At 43.2% G+C, this 22,857-nt stretch overlaps 1 protein-coding gene across 1 annotated transcript; it reads right to left on the bottom strand.

Moving 5' to 3' along the window:
* Positions 1-11,836: 11,836 nt before the first annotated feature.
* Positions 11,837-21,502, bottom strand: LOC145394755 (single insulin-like growth factor-binding domain protein-2). The gene is made up of 3 exons (XM_080268535.1): positions 21,479-21,502; positions 20,797-20,914; positions 11,837-12,179 (listed from the first exon to the last, which is right to left on the bottom strand). Exons 1-3 carry the CDS (start codon positions 21,487-21,489, stop codon positions 12,057-12,059), a joined length of 252 nt encoding a protein of 83 aa, XP_080124661.1. The 5' UTR covers positions 21,490-21,502; the 3' UTR covers positions 11,837-12,056.
* Positions 21,503-22,857: the final 1,355 nt, after the last annotated feature.

Raw genomic sequence — 22,857 nt, 5'->3', positions numbered from 1 at the left:
AAGAGAAGGGAAGGATATTGAGGTAATATTGTTAGAAAGACTTTTGGCAAGGTCCCAGAAGGAATGGAAAGAATTCAAGGAATTCAAGGTGGAGAGTTCATAGCACTAATATGAATGAAATTATTTTTATGAGAGCGAAAAACTGACTTAGAATGATTCTGGGCAGAAACATACAAGAGATGAGATTCAGGATTGCGTTGGTCTGGTACCTTTTGCAGGCCTTCTCCTTGTTGTGGACAGCATTAGAACAAATGTGATTAAACCAAGATTTTTTGCATTAGTGAAAGGATACGAGAATGGAATGTATGCTTCCATTCCCGAGGGAGTAACCTCTGTAATGTGCAAGACACATTCAGATGGCTTTTGGTTATGGAAGAAACGAACATTCAAGGGCATACAAATCAGCAGCTCCAAATTGCCACAACCAACATTCTTTTGAGGGTCCACAGGCCTTACTGGAGCAATAGGACAGGTTAAGGTGATAAGGCTTTGATTGGAGGAGCCCAGAGGAGAGGAAAGATTAACAGTGTAAGAAGAAGAACTAGTTGTATGGAGTAGGTCAAGTATGTTGGAACTCTCTCCAAGGCGGTTAAGGATATGGGTAGTATTCTGTACAAGCTGCTCAAAATCATTAAGGATAGAAAAGATGTAGTCTTGTTCACCAGGTGGATCAGTGAAAAGAGAGGAGAGCCAAAGGTGGTGGTGAACATTGAAATCTCCTAGAGCGGAAGTTTCCGAGAAAGGAGAAATGGATAGGATGTGTTCCATTGTAGAAATAAGATAGTGGAAGAATTTTTCATAGTCAGTAGAATTATGGGATAAGTAAACAGCACATATATATTTAGTCCGAGAATGACAGGAAAACCGACGCAAGAGAGTAGAGTATTCACAAGATTCAAGTTCAGGAACACAGATCAAGATATGTTGTTGTGAATATATACATAACAGCCACCTTTGGCTATGAAATAATTATAGTGAAAGTGGGAGGATACAGAGAAGGGTTTACTATCAGTTGCTTCAGACAGCTGAGACACAGTTAGGAAGAGAAGGTGAGGTTTAGAGGGGGAGAGGTGGTGCTCAACAGAGAAAAAGTTCGAGGAAAGATCGCGAATGTTGTAGAAATGAAGAAGTGAGTCCGACAGTGGTTCCAGGCATCTTGCTTGGTTGTCAGCAGGAGAGGGGAGGATGGTGGCTTTGATCCTTCCCCCCCTCTCCCCCCCGCGAGTCCGAGGCTTGGCTAGTAAATGCAATTTTTTTTTTTTTTTTTTAAATGTTGAATAGGAAGTGAAGTGTTTAATATGCATATAGTTTTTTGTTGACAGAGGAACTTGTACTGGAGAGTATGCTGGCCTACTCTCTGTCTTACTGAAACAATGAAAAAATTTAGAAAAGGGGGATGGTCAGGAGCAAGACCTAAGGGCTGGTGAAACGGGAGCTCCAGTTCTCCCTGTCATCAGCTTTCCATCCATCTTGGGAGTACTGCCCTGCTCGACTGGTGCTACAATCTACTCCCTCTCTTGTTTCTGTGGCCCGTTTACCACCCTTGTTTGCGTGCCATCCAGATACCTCACGAACTACTTGTTTACCTGATTATACGTGACAGTTTCCTGGTTATTCGTCACGGTCCACTTCAATCTGGTGAGTATGTACTAATTCATTCCTCTTTTATGTGATAGTTTATTTTTTTTAATTGAGTAACAGAAATAGTATTCTCGTAAATGCTATTATTTTTTATACTCGGAGGCTGTCCTTAGCTGAATATTGTTACCTGTAAAAGCAAGTATAAAAAATGGTCCTCGAAATGATTAGGTTTATTAGGGACAAAAGGGAAAACATTATGTGGCTGGCGAAAAAAGACAAACAGTTTAGCATTTCAAAGGGATTCGTCCTGTACTTCAAAACACACAGCACTGCGCAGTCAGGGTCAGAAGGTCGCCCAGTACTCCACTACGACTGCTTCAAAACTTTGGTAGTGCCCAACATTTTCCTTCTTGATGTATTATATCAAAGAGAATTATCTACGAACAGAGAAGAATTCCTATTTCTGCGTAGGAATATTAACCAGCACAGAAAATTCAAGCGTACAAAGGTGAAATATTAGTGGAACTTTGTTCCTAACCGTACATTGCATGTTAAACTATACAAATAAACTACCCACACATCCAGTATTAAGAATACTTGACGAATGTCATCATCATCATCATCATCACTTTTTCCCACCAAAGGATAAGGTATGGATTAATAGCAACATATACCTGCCCCTCAAAAAAAGAAAATAAATAAATAAATAAATAAAGCATATAAGTTACAAATTTAAGATACATAGAAAGAGGTCTTTTGTGGCATAAAAATTCAGGAGCTGAAATAAGTGATGTGATGAGTGATGGAGAATACAGAAACAGTTGATGGGATGGTGGTTTAAGATATCGCTTGAAATAATGATTATCGCTTGAAATTATGATTCTAATACCCATATGGACATGATGGTCTGATGGTTAGAGAAGTGATCTGCTGTTTGAAAGGCGACGAGTTCGATCTCAGGCTGGAGCAGAAAAGACTCTGAATACCGGTAAGGAAGATTTAACTGACCTTTCACAGAGCCCACTAATGTCATACCCTCCTCCCTCCTTCCTCCCCATGCACTCACTCCAGTCGTGAATGAAACAGTTTTAGCATCTATTCAATATGGACGGTGGGTAATGGCAACAAAACGATAATTTATACATTTGTGTGGGATATAGATTTTTTTTCTTTAATGCTAGGAAAAAGGAGCCGAAGGCCACGCGCCCGCAAACTGGTCCTCCAAGAGAAACCAAAGTACAAGAGAGAGCGAAATTCAAGATCCATTCATTCGAGATGCCTGGACACACTGTGTTTGAAAGTAGGAAGTAGGAAATACAGACAGAGGGAGACAGTTCCAGAGTTGACCTGTTGCATAAATGAAGGATTGGGAGTAACGGTTAACTCTTACATTAGGGAGTTGGACAGAAAAGGGATGGGAGATTGTTGCTAGACAGGTGCTACGCTTCCCTCGTAGAGGTGGAGGGATGCAAGCAGACAGTTCAGAGGCGCAGTGACAATTGAAGTAGCGATAGAAAAGAGATAAAGATGCAACAGTGTGGCGAAGAGACAGAGGTTGAAGGGAGCCAGTAAGAGAAGGAGAGTTAATGAGATGAAAAGCCTTTGACTCCACCCTATTGAGAAGGGCTGTATGTGGGTAGCCTCCCCACACATGAGAGTTGTACTCTAAACAGGGGGTGGATAAAACCCGTGTATAAAGTCAACAACTGTGCAGGGGTAAAGAGGGAACGGAGTCGGCTTAGCACACCTAATCTCTTGGAAGCAGATTTTACAAGAGATGCAATATGATATTTCCAAGATAAGTCCTGAGTGAATGAAATCCCCAGCATGTTAGAGGATGATGCAGGATTAAGCTGAATATTATTAAACATTAGTGGGTACTCCTGTGGAAGATTTTTTCGGGTTGATAGGTGTAAGAACTGAGTCTTTGATGCATTAAACACAACAATATTTCTTTTACTCCAGTCAGAGATACGAGCCAAGTCAGACATTAGGTGTGCCATAGCCTCATCCCTTGTTTGCTGAAGTACTGTAACTGCTGAGATGGACGTTTCGGAAACCGAATGGAAAGGTGAAGGGTGGAGTCATCAGCGTACGAGTGGATAGGGTTAGATGTACAGCTTAGAAGGTCATTGATGAATAAAAAGAAGAGAGCTGGTGATAGGACAAAGCCCTGAGGAACACCACTGTTGATAGATCTTGGAGAAGAACGATGGCCGTCTACAACAGCGGCTATGGAACTACCAGAAAGGAAGCTATAGATGAAGGCACAGTTAGACGGATAGAATCCGTAAGAGCGCAGTTTGGAAATTAAAGATTTATACCAGACTCAATAGAAAGACTTTGAGATGTCAAGTGCGATGGCAAAACTTTTGCCAAATTCCGAAAGGAGGATGACCAGGAGTCTGAAAGGTAGGTGAGAAGATCGCCAGTGGAGCGTCCCTGATGGAATCCATACTGATGATTAGAGAGAAGGTTATGATAGGAAAGATAGAGTGCTGAGCCTCAGAAAGGGAGTGCTATGATTTGCAAGGAATAGGGCACGTAAAAAAATTATCCATATCTGTAATGTCATCACGTTCACTGGGTGGTCACCTAAATTGAAGGGTTCTGGGAAGCTAACTACTGGCCTTAATGAACTGGTAACCACATCAGCAGGTAATTATTCAACAGGTAATAATGAAATAGCATTACTGTATTTGCAGGTGACATCTTTTAATCTTATCAACAAGTAACATTTATCAGCCGTTAACTACATTAAAAATAACCATATCAGTAACCAATTGCTCAACAGGTGACAATGAAGTTGCATTGCTATACTTGCAGGTAATAACGTTTAACCAAATCAGCAAGTATCACCAATCAGTAGGTAACAACATTATGAAGTAACATCATTAGGTGATAAAACATGCATCCAGTCAGTAGGTAAGGTCAACAGCAGGTAACATCCACAGGTTTATCAGTCAACAGGCAACAACAGACTAGTTGCACTGCTTTCCTTTTTTGCAGCGTCCCTTCTTACCGTTTTTCTTTTCTTTGCAGGTCAGACCAGTGCCGCACGTGCCATAAATATTATAGGGACCCCCACACTCCTCACCCGGGCCCTGTTGGGGAGAGATAATGTTAGGTGGTAGGGTGGGTTGAGGTGGGTTGCGTGTGGTTAGGCAGTAATGAAGTGTGTAGGTTAGGTTACCCGGGGCTGGGTTAAGTTTAGATAGTTTAAGTTACATGACATTAGGGTTGAGTTTGTTTGATTTGGCTGGGTTGGGATAAAAAATGTAGGATGAGTGTGAAAATCAACGTGGAATCAGTTTGTTGTTCAAGCCATGAATTATGTGTGGCAAAGTATTACCTCTTCCAGTGGAGTCACTTATATGAAATTGTATTCTTGCTACTGTCAGACAAATGCACTGAGCTTAGAATAGATCTCTTGGACAGGAAAGGTTTTTGATACGTGTATCTTACTCCTCCGGTTCCAAAAATCTTCTATCTATCTATTGCCAGACGCCTTAATCCCGTTTGGGGTGAACACAAACAAATCGCCTCCAAGTCACCCTGTCCCCCGCCATTTCACTGCCCTGCTCCCAACTCACACCCCCCTCTCATATACCTCTCCATCTCATCCCTCCATCTCATCCTCGGCCTCCCCCTCCCTCTTCCCCCCTCCACCTCACTCACATACACTCTCTTCGTCAGTCTGTAACCCTCCACCCTCTCCACATGGCCAAACCACCTCAGTGTGTTCCTCATAACGCTTCCTATCACATCCACATCCACACCACAACGCTCCTTTATATCCTCATTAGTCAGCCTGTCTCTCCATGTGACTCCACAGGCTCCTCTTAAATAACTCATTTCCACTGCTCTCACTCTTGACTTGTGTCTTTCCAGCAATGTCCAAGCTTCACTTCCATACGTTAGAGTTGGTATCACAATACTATCATGTAGTAACTTTTTCACTTCCATGCTTCCCTGTTTCTTATCACTGCTTTCAAGGAACCAGCAACCTTTCTTCCCTGCTGTACCCTTTCAAGCACTTCACCCTCCAAACCTCCATCCTTACTCATCACACTACCCAAGTACTTAAACGTACTCACATTTTCCAATTCCTCACCATCCAACCTTGCTGTACATTCACTGACTTCACCTCTCTCAAAGACCATCACTTTACTCTTCCCTACATTCACCTTTAGATTCCGTTTCTTACACACTCTCCCAAACTCATCCACCAAGCCTTGCAGCTTCCCTTCGTCTTCACTCAACAACACAGTATCATCTGCAAACAACAGTACAGGGAGTTTCCAAACACTATCCTCTCTCACCAGGGCCACTCCAACATCCACTACCCTACCTTGTACCTCTTTTATTACCCCATCCATGTACAGATTGAACAACCATGGAGACATGACACATCCCTGTTTCAACCCAACTTTCAAAGAGAAAAATTCACTTAGTTCACCATCCACACGCACTGCAGCCTTCGCACCATCGTACATACTCTTCACAGCATTCAACAACTTCCCATCTACTCCATATTTTCTTAACACTTTTCCACAATCCTTGTCTATCCACCCTGTCATATGCTTTCTCCAAATCCATGAAAGCCGCATACAACTTCTTTCCCTTCTCTAGAAACTTTTCCACTAAAGATCTAAGAATGAATATCTGATCTACACAACCTCATGTCTTCCTAAAGCCTTCCTGTTCTTCTCCAACTAATTTCTCTGTTCTTTCTCTAACTCTGTCAATAAGTATCCTACCATACACTTTTTCTTTTATACTAAAAAGACAAATGCCCCTATGATTACCACACACTTCTTTTTCCAAAAATCTTAAGCTGATTAAAAACTTTTGAAAGTAGCCGGAGTAAAGGGTAATACTTGTAGGTTACTGGAGTGAAGAGGATATTGATAGGATTCGAGGTGTTACAGATGAAGTTGGTGTGGAAAGGGTAGGTTTAACAAGGGTAAGGATACTGACAGTGTTAGCACACAAATATTTTGAAGAATATGGAACTTTATGCTTAATGAATTTCAAGAAGGCTTATAATCAGGGGGTCTGAAAATTAATACATCATCCCATAAAGGTATAATGAATGTACTGCATGTCAGAGAACTGAGGTAGGTGCTGCCTGAGATATATTTTCTTTTCAAAAGTTGCCTGAAAAGTGACTGCCAGGTTAATGCTGATCGGCTGACACGTTCAGCTTGCTTAAAACTCTGATGATGAAGGTGAACAAGTGACCATGAGTAATCGTAATTCTGAATGGACTACATCAACCTGCGACCTACTTACCTGCGCACCGTCTTACCTACCTGCTCAGCTACTTACCTTGGCACAGACGGGGCAGCAGTTACACACATCCTTCACCGTGCCATAAGGACAGTCTTGGGGAGACTCTGTGCATCGGTCTGCCCCCTCACATGGATAACAGCTGACGGCAGTGATGCTAGCGAGGAAAAGGAAGTGAGAATGAAGAGATGAAATTGGAGGGGAGAGAGAGTGGGGAGAAACAAGGGGAGGTAAGATGTGAAGGCTAGAAAAAGACAGAGAGGGAAAGAGAAGGCAGGGATCGAGTCTCAGAGAAGAGGATAAGAAGGCAGGCATGAGGAGATAAGGGTAAGAGGAGGTAGAACGGTGGGGGATAAAAGAAAGCATGATGGGAGGAAAGGAGGAAGAGGACGAAGGATGAGACAGAGAGGGAAAAGAAGATGGAAAATTGTGAGAGGGGGAAGGAGAGGTGGAGACAGCAGAGGTGCAGAGGATGCGCGGTTGTGAGGAGACTGGGAAGAGGAGGCAGGCTTAGGATGGGAGGAGAGGGGGAGTAGAATCAGGAATGAGGGGAAGGGATGGATGGGAGAAGGAGGCTTGGGAAAAGATGGAGATGAAAAATGGGAGGTAAAACTTGGACGGGAGAAGAGGAGTTCGGAAAAGAGATACAGAAATAAAGGTGTAATGGTTGGGTGAGGATAGGATGGCAAGGAGAGGGGAAAGAGAGAGAGAGGGGTGGGGGGCATAGAGAAGGTTGAGTGAGGAGAGTGACAGAGCAAGGAGAGTGGAACGAGGCAGGAAAGGGAGATGTGGAGAGAAGGAAAGAGCAGGGTAAGGTGAGGTAGGCATGAGGGATGAATGGTTTGGAGAAGGGGGGTGGGACAGAAGAGAGGAGGTGTAGTATAGAGAATGATAGATGATCGGAAAAGGAAAGGAAGAGTAATGTGGAAGGGTGCTGGAAATGAGGGTAGAAATTAAGGAACATAATAAGGAAAGAGAGAGGGATGGGAGAGAGAGAGAGAGAGAGAGAGAGAGAGAGAGAGAGAAGAGCGAAAGAGAAGGCTCAGACTGATGCAAAGAAACAGACAGATGAGGCAGATTTAGTAGAAAAGGTCTTAACTTTCTGCACATCGTACTCAATACTATGTCTAACAAAGGATATTTCCCTGAACGGTTCAAACAACAATAAGCTACAGTATAATGACACAAAAAGTAGGTGAACCGGACACTGACCCCTAAAAATTACAGGCCCATCTGTCTTCTGCAGGTCCCAAGCAAAATATTCGCGAGGATCGTAATCACAAGACTACGGTGGCCTTGAGGGCAACACCCTGCATAACCTCCGTCTATATGGTTACCAACGAGATAGAAGCACCACAACAACGATAGCGATGGACGTGGAAAATAATAGCAACATGTACAGGCCAAAGAACAAACAGTACGGTTATACAACGAAACACTAGCAAGAACTGCGATAAGGCCAAGATGAAAATTTTCAGGTGCAAACCATTACACGCAGGTCTTTTGGAATTCGCAGTAAAACCACGCAGTACCTTCCCAGAATAGTTTACAGCAACCATCTCAACTGGCACATTAGTCTCACCAGCCTTTTCCCTGTAAAGCGGTGTCTCCAAGGGCAGTGTTTTATCACCAACCCCGAACCTTACACAGCTAATGCGCCAGAGTGAGAGAGAAATGAGGATGGATTTTTTTTTTTTTTTTTTTTTTTGCTATTGACGCCAACATGATCGTCGTATCAAACGGTACTCGACCGGACATGACTTTCATTACAAAGGGAAGCATTCGGACTCAACTAGTTCTAAACACCATGGTAAATAAATTAGGCTAATACTCGTAGCAATACATCTATCTCTCTATCTGTACCTGTCTATCTAGGTATGGCATTTACAGTGAAGTACAATGCCACGTATGAAAAGATGTACTAAAGTTTCTCCTAATACCATTATTAAACAAAAAAATAGGAAAGGAAATGTGGGGTGAAGTAAGAGAGTTAGAAAGGGAGAGAAATGAGTGGGGAAGGGCGTGGACGTGGTGGAGAGAGAGAGGATGAGAGGAAAGGGAGTGGGGGATGGGGATTAGCGAGAGAGAAGAAGGGGGAGGGGGAGTTTGAGGAAGAAATGACGAGAGGTAGTGGAAGTGAGGGATGGAGAGTTAGAGAATTGAGGGATGGAGAGAGGGAGAGTGTGTGGGGGAGGGAGAGTGTGAGGGCAAGTAACGACGGAGAGAGGGAGGGGAATTGGCCCAGCGTTGAGCTGGCCTATGGAGAGGGGAGGGGAGGGAGAGAGGGAGAGAGAGGGTGTGAGGGATGGTGAAAGGGTGTGTGTGTGACTGTGTGTGGGGGGGGGGAGGGGAGAGGGAGGGGAAGAGGAGGATGGAGAGAAGGAGGGAGAGAAGAAAAGTGTGGAGAGATTTAAGTCAGGGAAGGTAGATGTACACAGAAAATACATAAGTGAAAGGAATATGAAGACAAACCATAGGGTACTAGCAACCGCAGGATAGTGAATTACCTAGAAAAATTAACGATCTTATAAAAATATATATACTGTATCATACTAAAAAGTGGTTCATTCAATGTCAGTGACAATATGTATTTTATGATTTATATGCCTCCATTTCCCTAACACTAGTGCTCCTTGACGAAGACTTATTCTTGCTACAGTCAGGCGAATTTATCAAAGTTGGGAGAATCTGCCTAGCCCTGACGCGGTTAACGAAGGCTGTTTTTATCCCCTGCTCTTCGAAAAAGCTGCCCTAAAATTGATCAGATGTTCAGGGGACAACAAATATAAAATGTAGCCGTCGTAATCGGGCTGAAGAACCAAATAGATCGCTGGGAAATACTCTTTCCTTCCCTTACTACCATAACGCCAACAAGCACCAGCACCACAAATAACTTCATGGTTCCAGACGCAGGGATCACACGTGCACAGCACAGCGAGAGCAGCGGCATCAACGTACCGCCAAATCTAGAGTGGTACTAAGCTCCAGCTCGTTTGGGCCTCTTTATCTATACAATCCCCGTGGAAAAGTTTTCCTGCTTTCGATAATGGCAGTCTCACGGTACAGCTGTCGAAATGGTAGCATCCCCCACGCCACCTTGTTCCGGAGTGGTCTCCCCACCCTAACCCTACCTCCCTTTCCCACATAGCTATTCATTTTATCTGATATTTGTAGTCACACCGCATACTGTACTTGTTAGCATGGACAGTGGAAACTATTTCGCTTGTACTGATCTGATTGGTTTTAGTCTTCCTGAAACCTTACATGGAGAGAAAAACTCTCGGAGAGAAAAAAAAGCGAGATCTTTCGAGTATCGGAGACATGATCAAAGACATCGTCCTTAAAAAAAAAAAAAAAAAAAAAAAAAAAAAATCCAGGAAACTTCGAAAATAACTGTGCATAAGGACAAAATAAAAAATGCTGGAAATGAAATACTAAAACGGTGTATTCAGTCCATCAACACCGAAGAAGGTACTGGAACTCAGAATGCAAATGAAACAAAACAAAAAAAAATGTAATAACAAGGACGATGGCAGATTATGAGAAATCTGTTCATATACACTCATTGCAACCGAAGACTGGTATGCTAAAAAATCATTTTTAAAGTGTGACCTTGAGACAAAGTACCTTCTTCTAGCCTGGTTGAGCATTGTAATAATGACAGGAAGAGGAGAAGTATGACCCAACAAACTCTGGGCTGACGGAAGTTAATAGTTACATTGCTGGAATACACAAAACACTGATGACGGGAGTTATGAATGAGAGCCAATGACTCCACTAGGTGTGTACAGCAATCATGACATAGTGACTGTGTACAAGGGACGAATTTACAAGTATCCAACAAGATACCATACTGAATGGAAAACAGAACTTTTGACCATGCAGAATAAATACAATGGTCTCATTGAAAGGATAAAACAAGAAATGAAGAATAAAACTAATGATAAAGGTAAAGTCATTACACGTTTGTTTAAATGTGATGCGTGGATTCTATACACCTCGATATCTCTACATCCTTTCAGTGATGGTAATGGACGTTTGTGTCGACATCTAGCTAGGTATACGCTGTCTCTGATAACACCCTTCCCATCACCCATATACAACATATTCCGTGCAACTAAGGAGCAAGATTTCATTGATGTGATCGTAATTGCAAGGTAAAGTCCAGACCAACATCCTACTCATGTTGGTAGAGGCAAACTGGCCTTCTTGGAAAAAATTTCCTCGACTAGTAGACCCTCATTATTAATCAAAGTTGGCTTAAGAACTATGTCGTCCAAATATGACTTAAGTTGACAAAAACTGAGAATGCCTCCCTCAGTTGTCAGATATTCGCCCCTGCATTCTCTCGGTATCTTATCACATCTTTACCCTCCCCAGCCTACACCCACCCCACCAGCACTAGTTATACACCCACTATCCCCCCCCACCTACACCCCCCCCCACCAGCACCGGTCACCCACCCCATTGTCCCTCCCCTCATCCTCCCCACCAGCACCAATCACTCACCCCACTGTCCCACCCCACACCCTCCCCACCAACACCAGTCACCAGCCCCACTGTCCCTCCCCACGTCCTCCCCCTTGGTGGTGTAGTGGTTAAAGGCGCCAATGGAGGGATGATTACATTCCGACGGCGCTTTGATATGAATCCCAAACAGGCAGCTGGATTTTTTTTTCTATCATGCTGTGTTATTAAAACCCTGGAGTGGTCCCTTGCTCTTAATCCTTTAGATCCGCGACGTCTTTTCTGTACGGTAGTTTATTTTTGCCGCTCTCGGATGAAATTATTTAGTCAAGAACAGACCTCCATCAACTATATAATTTATATAAATACCTCAGGTTCGAAAAGCCTATGCAAAGATTGATATAATTATCTGGACTTGGTAAGAAAAAAAAAATCACCTAACTGAAAGGTTTAGTAATCCGGACACTAGTAACCTAGCCTGATGACTTAGCCAACAGGTAACCATTCTTCAACAGGTGACCAAATCAACAGGTAATCACTTCGGTAGGTAACCTCAGCAGGTAATAAATGGACAAGTGACATCAGCAGGTAAATGGTCAGCAGGTAATAAATGAGCCTGTGACACTGTTAACAGGTAAATGGTCAGCAGGCAATAGTAGTACGTAATAATATTATAATCAACAGGTAACTACATCATCAGGTAACATCACAGGTAATTAATGCACCAACTCGTCGCTAACGCAGTAGCCATTATCGATGTCATTTTGTTGCAAGCACCACAGACCCGTGCCACACTTGCCGTACATATCCCAGATGCCCCCACACTCCTCACCCGGGCCCTGTGGCGGAGAAATGGGATTAAGACCCGTATTCTCGAAGTTTATGGAAGCTCTCTAACGTCTCTTCGTTAGTGATTTATTTTTGGGGTATGGTAAGTTAATATCCTTCTGCACATTAGCTATGCACAAATGGTAAAATTAGAAGGATTTACATAACACAGGAGAGGACAGTAAGGAGTAATAAGTAAATTGCTGTGTCCACTTATGTTAGGTTAGTATAAGTTAGCCAGTAATGATGATTATAGACCGGGATGGGTTAGGTTAGATATCTTAGGTTTGCTGGTAAATAAGATTGCAGATGAGGCTAGGTTTGGTACTGTATTTTGTTAGAGAGTACGATTGCAGATTATATGAAATAAGGTTTGGTTTGGTTTGTCCTGATTTGGTTAGATTAGGTTAGAATAGGTTAGGATTAGATGTGGTTTAGCTGGGTTTGTTTTTTGATGAGTTGGGTTGGATTGAGCTGGGTTGAGATGAGGTGTGTTGGGATGAGTACAAAGGAGTATAAAGGAAAGCAAACAGAAACAGACCTAATGTTCCTTTCGAGGCTGCTCGTTACAGAGAAGACTATCACTATGATATCTATTTCTACTAGTTGAAGGTAAGGATAGTAAAACAAGAAGAAAGGCTGTGGAGGGGAGTGTAAAAATTATCGCACGACCGTTTACCCGAGCATACCATTGAAGGTATGCTGTAAACGAGGAAAGCATTTACGACGCTGGGTGGTAACCTTATAACCAACCAACACGTGTTCCCTACGTGACAGCACGTGGGTTGGCGGAGGGTTAATGCCCCTCTCCAGAAAACAACTACTGTAAGTAAAAATACTAACAAGAGGCCTCGGACCAGGACGGTCCAAAAGGTGACGACTAAGGACCGATGTAAGGACTTGGTACTGATAGCAACATGGCACGTAAGGAGTGCAAATGATGAGGTGCAAGAAAGAGAGATTGTCCAGGTGCTTGAGGGTGCAAAAGTCGATGTATGTGGGTTAACTGAAACTAAATGAGGTGAGAGTGTGAGAGAATGGGAGTATGGATGGGGTATATGCCCGGTAATAGGTGAGAATGAAAGAGCAAAAGAAGGAGTGTGTATTGTTGTAATAGATAGAAGGAGAATATAAGAGAATATGGATCAGTTGGCTCAAGGATTGTGTGGGTAAGATTGAAAGTTGGAATACAAATGTGGGCGATTGTATGCGTGTATGCACCAACGCAAGATCGTGCAAGAAGTGTGAGAGAAGAGTTCTGGACAAATGTGGAAGCATGCATGGAAAAGTTTGAAAGGAATGAGAGAGTGTTTTTGACTGGAGATATGAATGGAAAATTAGGGAATATGAAGGTGGATGGAGTAGTTCATGAGTGGGGTGTGCCTCCAGAGATGGATAAGAATGGCAGTGCTTCAGTGTGCATTTGTGCCGGGAGGGGGTTGTTGATAGCAATACCCTCTTCAGGCGCAAAATGATCCACAGGTATACGTGGAAAGTGATGAGAAGGGTGGGTGGTGAACTGAATGAACGGAAGGCAAAGACTGATTACTGTATGTGTGTGTGTGTGGATGAAAGAATGAGAAGGTGTGTAATGGATGCAAGAGTATATAGAGGTTGAAGAAGTGGACTTTCGGACCACCACTTAGTGGTGCTCAGAATGAAAGTCCAAATAAAATGGAGAAATAGAAGAAGGGAAGGACAGGAGGAAGTAGTACATACAAGGAGAGTGGAAAAGTTACAAGAGGATGGAAAAAGGCAGACTATAAGAGGGAAGTGGATGAGCGATTAGGTAAATATAGATTGGAGCAGATGGGAAACGTGGAAGGTGTGTGCAAGATATTCACAGAGGAAATCTGTGCAGCATGTCAGGTGGTGTGTGGGGATGAAGAGAAGACGGAAACGGGTGCAGGGAACAGCATGGTGCAATGAAGAGGTGAGAGAGGCTGTGGCACAAAAGAAGAAAGCATATAGTGAGTGGATGAGAAACAGGGGCGTGGAAGAAGTTGAGAGACAGAAGAGATTGGTATATGTAGAGAGGAACAGAGAGGTGAAAAGATTAGTAATAGAGAGTAAGAAGAGAGTGGATGAAGAATTTGGAAGGAACTTGAGTGTAAAGTGGAGAGAATGTAAGAAAATGTTCTAGAAAGAGGTAAAGAAAGTTAGAGAGGGTGCCAAAGAAGTTATCTGGGGAATGAAAGATATAAATGGTAGAATACTAGTGGAGAAGGGAGAGAAAGTGAGCAGATGGAGAGAACATTATAAGGAATTTTTGAACATAGAGAATGAAAGTAATGCAGGTATAAGTGGCTGGGGAATGTCTGAGAGAAGGAGGGATGTGACAAGAGAGGAAGAAATCAGTAGGATGGAAGTTGTGGAAGCAATGAAGAAAGTTAAAATGGGGAAAGCCCCAGGAATGATGGAGTGTGTGGTGAAATGCTGAAGCATTGGGGAGAAATAGTAGTAGAATGGATGTGGAAGATGTGCAGATTGATATGGGAGGAAGGTAGAGAAATGAAGGATTGGAAGTCAGGTATAATTAGTCCCCTGTGGAAAGGAAAAGGGGAAAAAGAAGTGTGTGGTAATCATGGGGGCATTTGTCTTCTTAGTGTAACAGGAAAAGTATTTGGCAGGATACTTATTGACAGAGTAAGGGAATTAACAAAGGAATTAGTTGGAGAAGAACAGGCAGGTTTTAGGAAGGGAAGAGGTTGTGTAGATCAGATATTCATTCTTAGATCCTTAGTGGAAAAGTTTCTAGAGAAGGGAAAGAAGTTGTATGCAGCCTTCAGGAATTTGGAGAAAGCATATGCCAGGGTCGATAGACAAGGATTATGGAAAGTATTAAGAGTATATGGAGTAGATGGGAAGTTGTTGAAGGCCGTGAAGAGTATGTATGAGGGTGCTTAGGCTTCAGTGCATGTGGATAGTGAACTGAGTGAATTTTTCTATTTGAAGGTTGGATTAACCCGCCCCGTCCCGACCACTTTTTCACCACTGGTACCCCCCAATCCCGACCATTTTTGGACCCAAATTTTTTTTGCTAAAACTTTCGCTTTTGGTCAGAAACAATGGTCAATCACCAAGAAAGTGTTCACCGGGGTCCATAAGTGGCCTAAACAGGTATACCTTCGTTACACCTGGTACTGTGTTCTGTGGAGGTGGTCTGAGGCTCTCACGTTTTCTATGGTATTGTAAGTCTGGGAAACCAATAAAAGTAAGTTGATATGTATTTATTACAAACAAAAAAAACATGTGGTACAAGAGTAAATTGGATTTTATACAAAAATAGAGGTGAAATAAGCATTGTACCATCGGGCGAACCGAGCGAAATCGGCCAAACTGTTCACTGATGAATCGCTAACATTGCTGATTCATGATACATATCATTTTTTCTACTTACATAATACATCTCCAATAACATTATACCATTTTACATTTTATAGAACTGTTTTTATGTATTCACAGGCCTTTCGATAACATTTAGCCTAATGTTAGCGCTTATTTACGTAGTGAATGAACTCGCTGTGACTGTTGTTTCAACTCGTATTGTGTTTTTTTCAACTTACATAATACTTTCCTAATAACATTATACACCTTTCCACTTTAGAGAACTGTTTTGTGATAGTTTCAGGCCTTATGATAATATTTAGCGTAATAATAACGCATAATAACACATAGGGTGAAGTTGCTATGACTATTATTTCAACTTACAACCTATTTTTGTACTTATATAATACTTCTTCACTAACATTACACATGTTTCCACTTTACATCATTGCTATCACATAATTGGAGACCTTACTATTCTACTGAGCATCATATTATCGCATATTTACACAGTGAGTGTTATCGCGATATCATTTGTTTCCGCTTACACTATTTATCAACTTACAAATTACTTTCCCACTAACATTACACCCTTTTCCACTTTATATCATTGCTATCACATATTTACAGACCCGACTGTTCTACTGAGGTAATATTTTCGCAGATTTACACAGTGGGTGTACTCGTGATATCAATTGTTTCAACTTACACTATTTTTCAACTTATACATTACTTTCCTGCTAACATTACACCCGTTTCCACTTTATATTCTTGCTATCACATATTTACAGACCAGACTGTTATACTGAGCGTCATATTTTCGCAGATTTACACAGTGGGTGTAGTTTTGATATCACTTCTTTCAACTTACACTATTTCTCAACTTATACATTACTTTCCTGCAAACATTACACCCGTTTCAACTTTATATAAAACTTATCACATACTGACTGGCCTTACCATTATACTGAGCGTCATATCGCCATCCCACACAGTTTCAGTAGTGTAGGAAGTTATGATACTCTTTGAAACAGGGCTGAAGGCACAACGCAACATTGCACTCTGCACACTCGTACCTTGTGTCTTTTCTCTGAGTGGCTGGTCTGACTGTCAAGTGCTTGCATACATGGCAGCGGCGCTGGGGTTTACGACGGTTTGGTTGGGAAGGGATTGTGCTAGGGTAGTGGCGTCCTGCGAGGCGTAGGGGAGTCTGGGCAGCCATGGGGGTGCGTGTGCGGTGTGTGGGCCTGTCCTGTGCGTACCTGGCGATAATTTCACGTGACAGCTCCCTCACAAACCCCTCAAAGGTCTCAGAGATTCCCGTTGTCATGGCGTGGAGGTAGTGTGCGTTGAGGACCGTGATGCCAAGCAAGTCGAAAAAGAGCTTTTTGTACCACTTCATCGTGGTCCTGGCACAGTCCACACTGGAAATCATGGAGTCTGAATGATCCACTTGCCCCATGTTCAGATTATAGTCAAGTACAGACTCAGGTTTCCAGACGTTGCGCCTCCTCTCGCTACGGTGATCAACGGAGTCTGTGCGGTGCATCAGGGGGCTGTGTACAGTCGATAGGAGGCAAACTTCCCTGTTGTGGTTCCACAGGGTGGCAAGGATGTTATTTGCCTGGAAGAAAACCACCTCGTTCTTGTCCAGTTTCCTCCCTATCTTGACCATATGGCGACGGTTTCTCTTTACTGTACCACAGACTCCGGTGTCGTGTTGGTGGAGGAACCGAGCGAGAAGAGGGCTAGTGTACCAGTTGTCCAGGTACAACACATGACCACGATGAAGGTACTCCTCTATCATTGTCTTCACCACGGCCCCTGAGAGTCCTATACTACGATCTTCTGTTATGTCTGTCTGTGCGCCTGTGTAGAAGACTATGTCTTGCACATAACCAGTCTTACAGTTACACATAACAAAGATCTTGAACCCGAAACGGTGTCTCTTGCTGGGTATGTACTGGCGAAAGGAAATATTGCCTCTCCACAACACAAGACTCTCGTCTATGACGAGGTCTCTGTAAGGATAAAATGAGGAGCGGAACATTTCCCGTAGATGATCAAATACAAGCCTAATTCTCCTCATTTTATCATTGTTATTAGCATTAGCTGGATCTTCTGCATCAAAAAAGTGGAGGCGGCCGAGAATCTGCTGAAATCTATTACGACTCATCACCTTTCCAAAGAAAGGTGTGATGGTCATTGGGTCAGTGGTCCAGTATGCCGGTATTTGATTTTTCCTGACAACACCCATCAAGAGACCCAGGGCAAAAAATAAGAACATCTCAGAAATTGTTACAGAATAGTCATATTGCTGGGAGTGCCTGCTAGTTGTACCCAGACGTTCAGTTTCACGGCACTGTGTTAGTGAAAAGAGGTTTGTCTGCTCCACTATGCGGCCCACAAACACCTCCCCAAAGAACAGGTGGAAGAAATTCACCCTAGTGGAACCCGCATGCACACCTGGAGCCGTGCAACCAGAGCGCCACTCCTCTGTGAAAGGGTGAATGATGGGAGTAAAATCACTCCCATCTTCCCAGTTCCACGAGACACTACCGTCTCCAGCCTCGTCCCCATCGTTACCTTCGTCAAGGTCGGGAGGTGAGGGTGGTGGGGGAGGTTGGGGAGGTGGAGAGCGGCGCCCTTCATCACTCGCACTTCTCTTCCCTCTCCCTTTTCCTTTACCCTTTCCCTTCCCTTTCCTTCCTTTCCCCACATCCTGGGGCTGTGGGGAGGAAGTTTGGGAATATTGTGAGGCGAAAAACGTGCTGGGGAGCGGCTCCACCTCGTCTCCCCTATGCCTACGTACACCACGTGCTCATGCTGCCTCCGTCACACCACTTTCCCTTTCACCCCGCACTCCCGCCACACCACTTTCCTTTTTACCCCGCACTCCTGCCACACCACTTTCCCTTTCACTCCACACTCCTGCCACACCACTTTCGCCTTCCCCAGACAAAACACAAGGACCATACCTGGTTTGCCTTCTCGCCCCACCTTCTGATCCTCGGGGTGATATTTTCTCCTTCCCCAACCACGAGGCAACATCACGTCCTAAGCCGCTGTCCTCGTCCTCGTCCTCATCCTCATCAGAATCTCTCTCTAGGGGATGGAGAGAGGTCCGTGCATGTGTTTTGGGTGCAGGCTGGCCTTCCCTCACCTTACGATACGTAACATACCGCTTTTTCCGGGGTGAAGGGACCTCCTCATCACTGCTTGTTATTTCCTACTTAGGCTGCACATAATCACGATCCACCACATCGTCATCAAGTGGAGAATCACTATCTCCAGTGAAGGCATCCAGGGCAGATTGTATCTTGTCATCTGAGAGACCTTTATGCTCCATGTCTGACCTGGGTCACTGCTAGCAGGTGAGTGACCGAGACAAGGGCGCGCGTGGGTCATGCGGGGTCTGGGATGCTACCCGCCTGGTGGCAGGTAGGGGAGGCTTGGGTAGGTGGGCGAATCAAAAATCTCGCGCGAATTTTGAAAATTGTGGAAATTATGGACCTTGCAATTGCAGCGCATTAAAGTACGTCGACGGGATTGGCAGTGACAAAACGTGAGGACGTTAAAGAACGTTGACGGGACGCCGCGGGTTAAAACAAGGATGTGTTATGTCTCCATGGGTGTTCCATCTGTATATGGATGGGGTTTTAAAAGATATACTAGGTAGGGCAGTGGATGCTGGAGCGGCCTAGTGATAGAGGGAAGTGTTTGGAAACTCCCTGTAGTGTTGTTTGCAGATGATACTGCGTTGTTAAATGAAGACGAAGGGGGGCTGCAAGGCTTGGTGGATGAGTTTGGGACAATGTGTAAGAAACGGAATCTAAAGGTGAATATAGGGAAGAGTAAAGTTATGGTTATCAAGAAAAGTGAAGTCAGCGAATGTACCGTGAGACTGGATGAGGAGGAAATGGAAAATGTGAGTACGTTTAAGTACTTGGGGAGTGTGATGAATAAGGATGGAAGTTTGGAGGGTGAAGTGTTTGATAGGGTGCAACAAGAAAGAAAGGTTGCTGGTTCCTTGAAAGCAATGATAAGAAACAGGGAGGTGAGCATGGAAGTGAAAAAGCTACATGACAGTATTGTGATACCAACACTAACGTATGGAATTGAAGCTTGGACCTTGATGGAGGGACAGAAGTCAAGAATGAGAGCAGTGGAAATGAGTTATTTGAGAGGAGCATGTGGAGTCACATGGAGAGACAGACTGACAAATAAGGAAGTGAAGGAGCGTTATGGTGTGGATGTGGATGTGATAGGAAGCGTTAGGAGAAACACACTGAGGTGGTTTGGACATGTGGAGAGGATTGAGAGGGAGAGACTGAATAGGAGAGTGTATGTGAGTGACGTGGAGGAGGGGAGAGGGAGGAGGAGGCCAAGGATGAGATGGAGGGATGGAGTGGAGAGGTATATGAGAGAGAGGGGAGTGAGCTGTGAGCAGGGCAATGAAATGGCAGAGAACAGGGCGAAATGGAGGCGACTTGTTTGTGGCCATCCCTTACGGGATTAAGGTGTCTGGCAGTAGATAGATGGATAGGCCATTGAAGGTGTTTGCAAGAATAATATAATGACTTCCCTTTACTCTTCACTTTTCTAGTACTAGACGATTTTACTAGTTAAATATACTGTAATGTGCTGGATATGTTGTTGAAGCCTGTCTCTAACCTTCCGGTTCGAACAATCTCTTATAAGCTGAATAGAATTGGTTGAAGGTAGAATGAAAATTCGTGATCAGAGAGAAGGGGTTTGAGAAAGCTAGAAACAATATACACCGTGAGAGACAGGAGGAATAGGGTGGGTCTACGAAGAGTACAAGATTTATAGGCTAGGCCAGATATTTTAATGTAATGGTGTTAGCATACAAATATATTTTAGAAAAAGAAAACTTATGATGCATTAATGTAAGCTGCAGAAAATTCATCATAAGGTGGACTGGCTGGTTACAAGAAATTTATATTTCTTTATAACATTAAGATGAAATGAATGGTTTTCCTTGGTAGACAATTCAGGTAAGTGCTGCTAGCAGGTGAGAGATGCCGTCAATACAAAGTATATCTGAAGAGGGGCTGATTGGAGCGTGCTGATTGACTCTCAGGTTCAGCTTACTTTAACTGATCAGAGTCCGTATGGAAAAAGCTGACGTAATCAGATGTAATTCTAATCTGAAATTTACTTCACCAATCTACCTACCTACGAATTTAATGTTTACCTACGTACCTACTCGTCCATTACCCTCTACATACCCAACTACTTATCTACTAACCCAACTACCCATCAACTCACTGTACTTACCTTGGCACATTCAAAGCAGCAGTCACATATATCCGTCACTATGCCATACTGACAGCCTTGTGGAATGCCGTCGCATCTCTCTTGGTTATTACACGAGAGGCAGGTGAGGGCAGTGATGCTGGCGAGGAACAGGAGGTTACAATGAGAGAGAAGGAGGGGAGTCAGCAGGGAGAATAAGAAGGGGAGAAGTGGACAGAAGTGGGGGAGAGGGGGAGGAGATAGCTGGGATAAGGGGAGAGAGAGGAAGAGGAGGTAGGGAAGGAGGTGGGAGACAAGAGAGAAGGAGGGTGGGGAAGAAGAGAGGATGAAAAGGGAGAGGTGAAGTAGGGAGAGGGACAGAGAAGCAGGGGAAAGAAGGAGGGAATGAAAGGGGTAAGTGTGGATTGAAATGGGGGGCAGGACATGTGTGTGTGTGTGTGTGTGTGTGTGTGAGAGAGAGAGAGAGAGAGAGAGAGAGAGAGAGAGAGAGAGAGAGAGAGAGAGAGAGAGAGAGAGAGAGAGGACTGGCTGTGCGAGAAGGGGAGGGAGGGAGGGAGAAGTGAGGTGGAACTGAAAATCCATTAATGCTATATTGGTATATACAAGATAAAGACAGTGAATGGAAGCACACGGTAATAATAAACTGAATAATACTGGAAACACATTGCATTAATACTAGACAAACAACTACAGTTTTGCATACCTTGCTACCATAACGCCCACAAGCGCTAACATGGTAAACAGCTTCATGGCTGGGGACTGTGAGACGGTATCACAGGTGCAAATCACAGCGGGAGAAACAGCTCCTTCACTCTAACCCGTCTGGAGTGGTACTGAGCTCTAGGTGTTTCGGGCCCCTGTATATATACACTCTGCAGTCTGGATGTTTTAGCTTTATCCTACCTTCAGTAATGGTAATCGCAAGAGGCCTCTCCCAATGGTAGCACCGCTGCCATTAACATCTGTGGCAGCCGATAAACAAATATCTTGGTTAACACGGAAGGTTTCTTCCACTATACATCGATACATCATTTCAATGAACTGTAAGAATATGTTATTTTCTTTTTGGCAGTTCGTGTGACTGAAAGACTGTAACGAACAACTGGAAGCATATTCGGCGTCTCAACCCCGCCTCATTCTTCTGTTGGCGTTGACTTGCTATCCAATGGTGACATCACGCGCTCTGAATTGCTCACTGGCTTCTTAATGGCCACGTAACAGACGATATTAAACATCGCCCTCTAGCTGTCTGCCAAGTCAGAAGCCAAAAATCCATGAGAAATTTTATATAATATATATATATATATATATATATATATATATATATATATATATATATATATATATAAATACTATATAGATAGATAAATATACATTCACTATATATATATATATATACATCTATCTATCTATCTATCTACCTATATATATATATATATATATATATATATATATATATACAGAAGCCTCTGTGGTAGAGTGTGCGTTTTCATACACTGAAGAACCAGGGTTCGCGCCCCGGCTGGGTAATAAGCTTTGGAAGCGTTCTTCCGGCCACGTACTGCTTTGGTAGACATTAGGGATGTTGTGGCTGAACAAGTGTCGCATACCATAAAATATGCTTGCACCCAGTCAGCTTGAGCGGGCTGATTACACTTGGTTCACAGACTACACATACATCGAAAGCCACTCCAACATGGACGTAGCCTGGGGGGGGCAGGGGCCATGGCCCGCGAATTTACAAAACGTTGTAAATATATATATATATATATATATATATATATATATATATATATATATATATATATATATATATATATATATACGATTAATATGAAATAATCACTTATGTTGCCTAAATATTCAGGAATTTTTTGCATGCCAATCCACAATTGCCTAAACAGCATTGTTACCCTTATATCTGGGTGGTTTTCTTTCAATACCGGTATTTTTTGTTTTTCCAATCTTGAATATTGGATATGTTGTTATTATCTCCATAATATCTCATCTTACAAATTTGTAAATAATAAAACATTTTGATACTTATCACTTTACTATATAAGAGACGAAGAAGGCAATTAT

This window comes from Coenobita brevimanus, chromosome 4 (genome assembly GCF_032717465.1).
Source record: "Coenobita brevimanus isolate Jiangsu-jjx chromosome 4, ASM3271746v2, whole genome shotgun sequence".
Lineage (NCBI taxonomy): Eukaryota > Metazoa > Arthropoda > Malacostraca > Decapoda > Coenobitidae > Coenobita > Coenobita brevimanus.
This window is presented reverse-complemented; position numbering and strand designations above follow the sequence as displayed.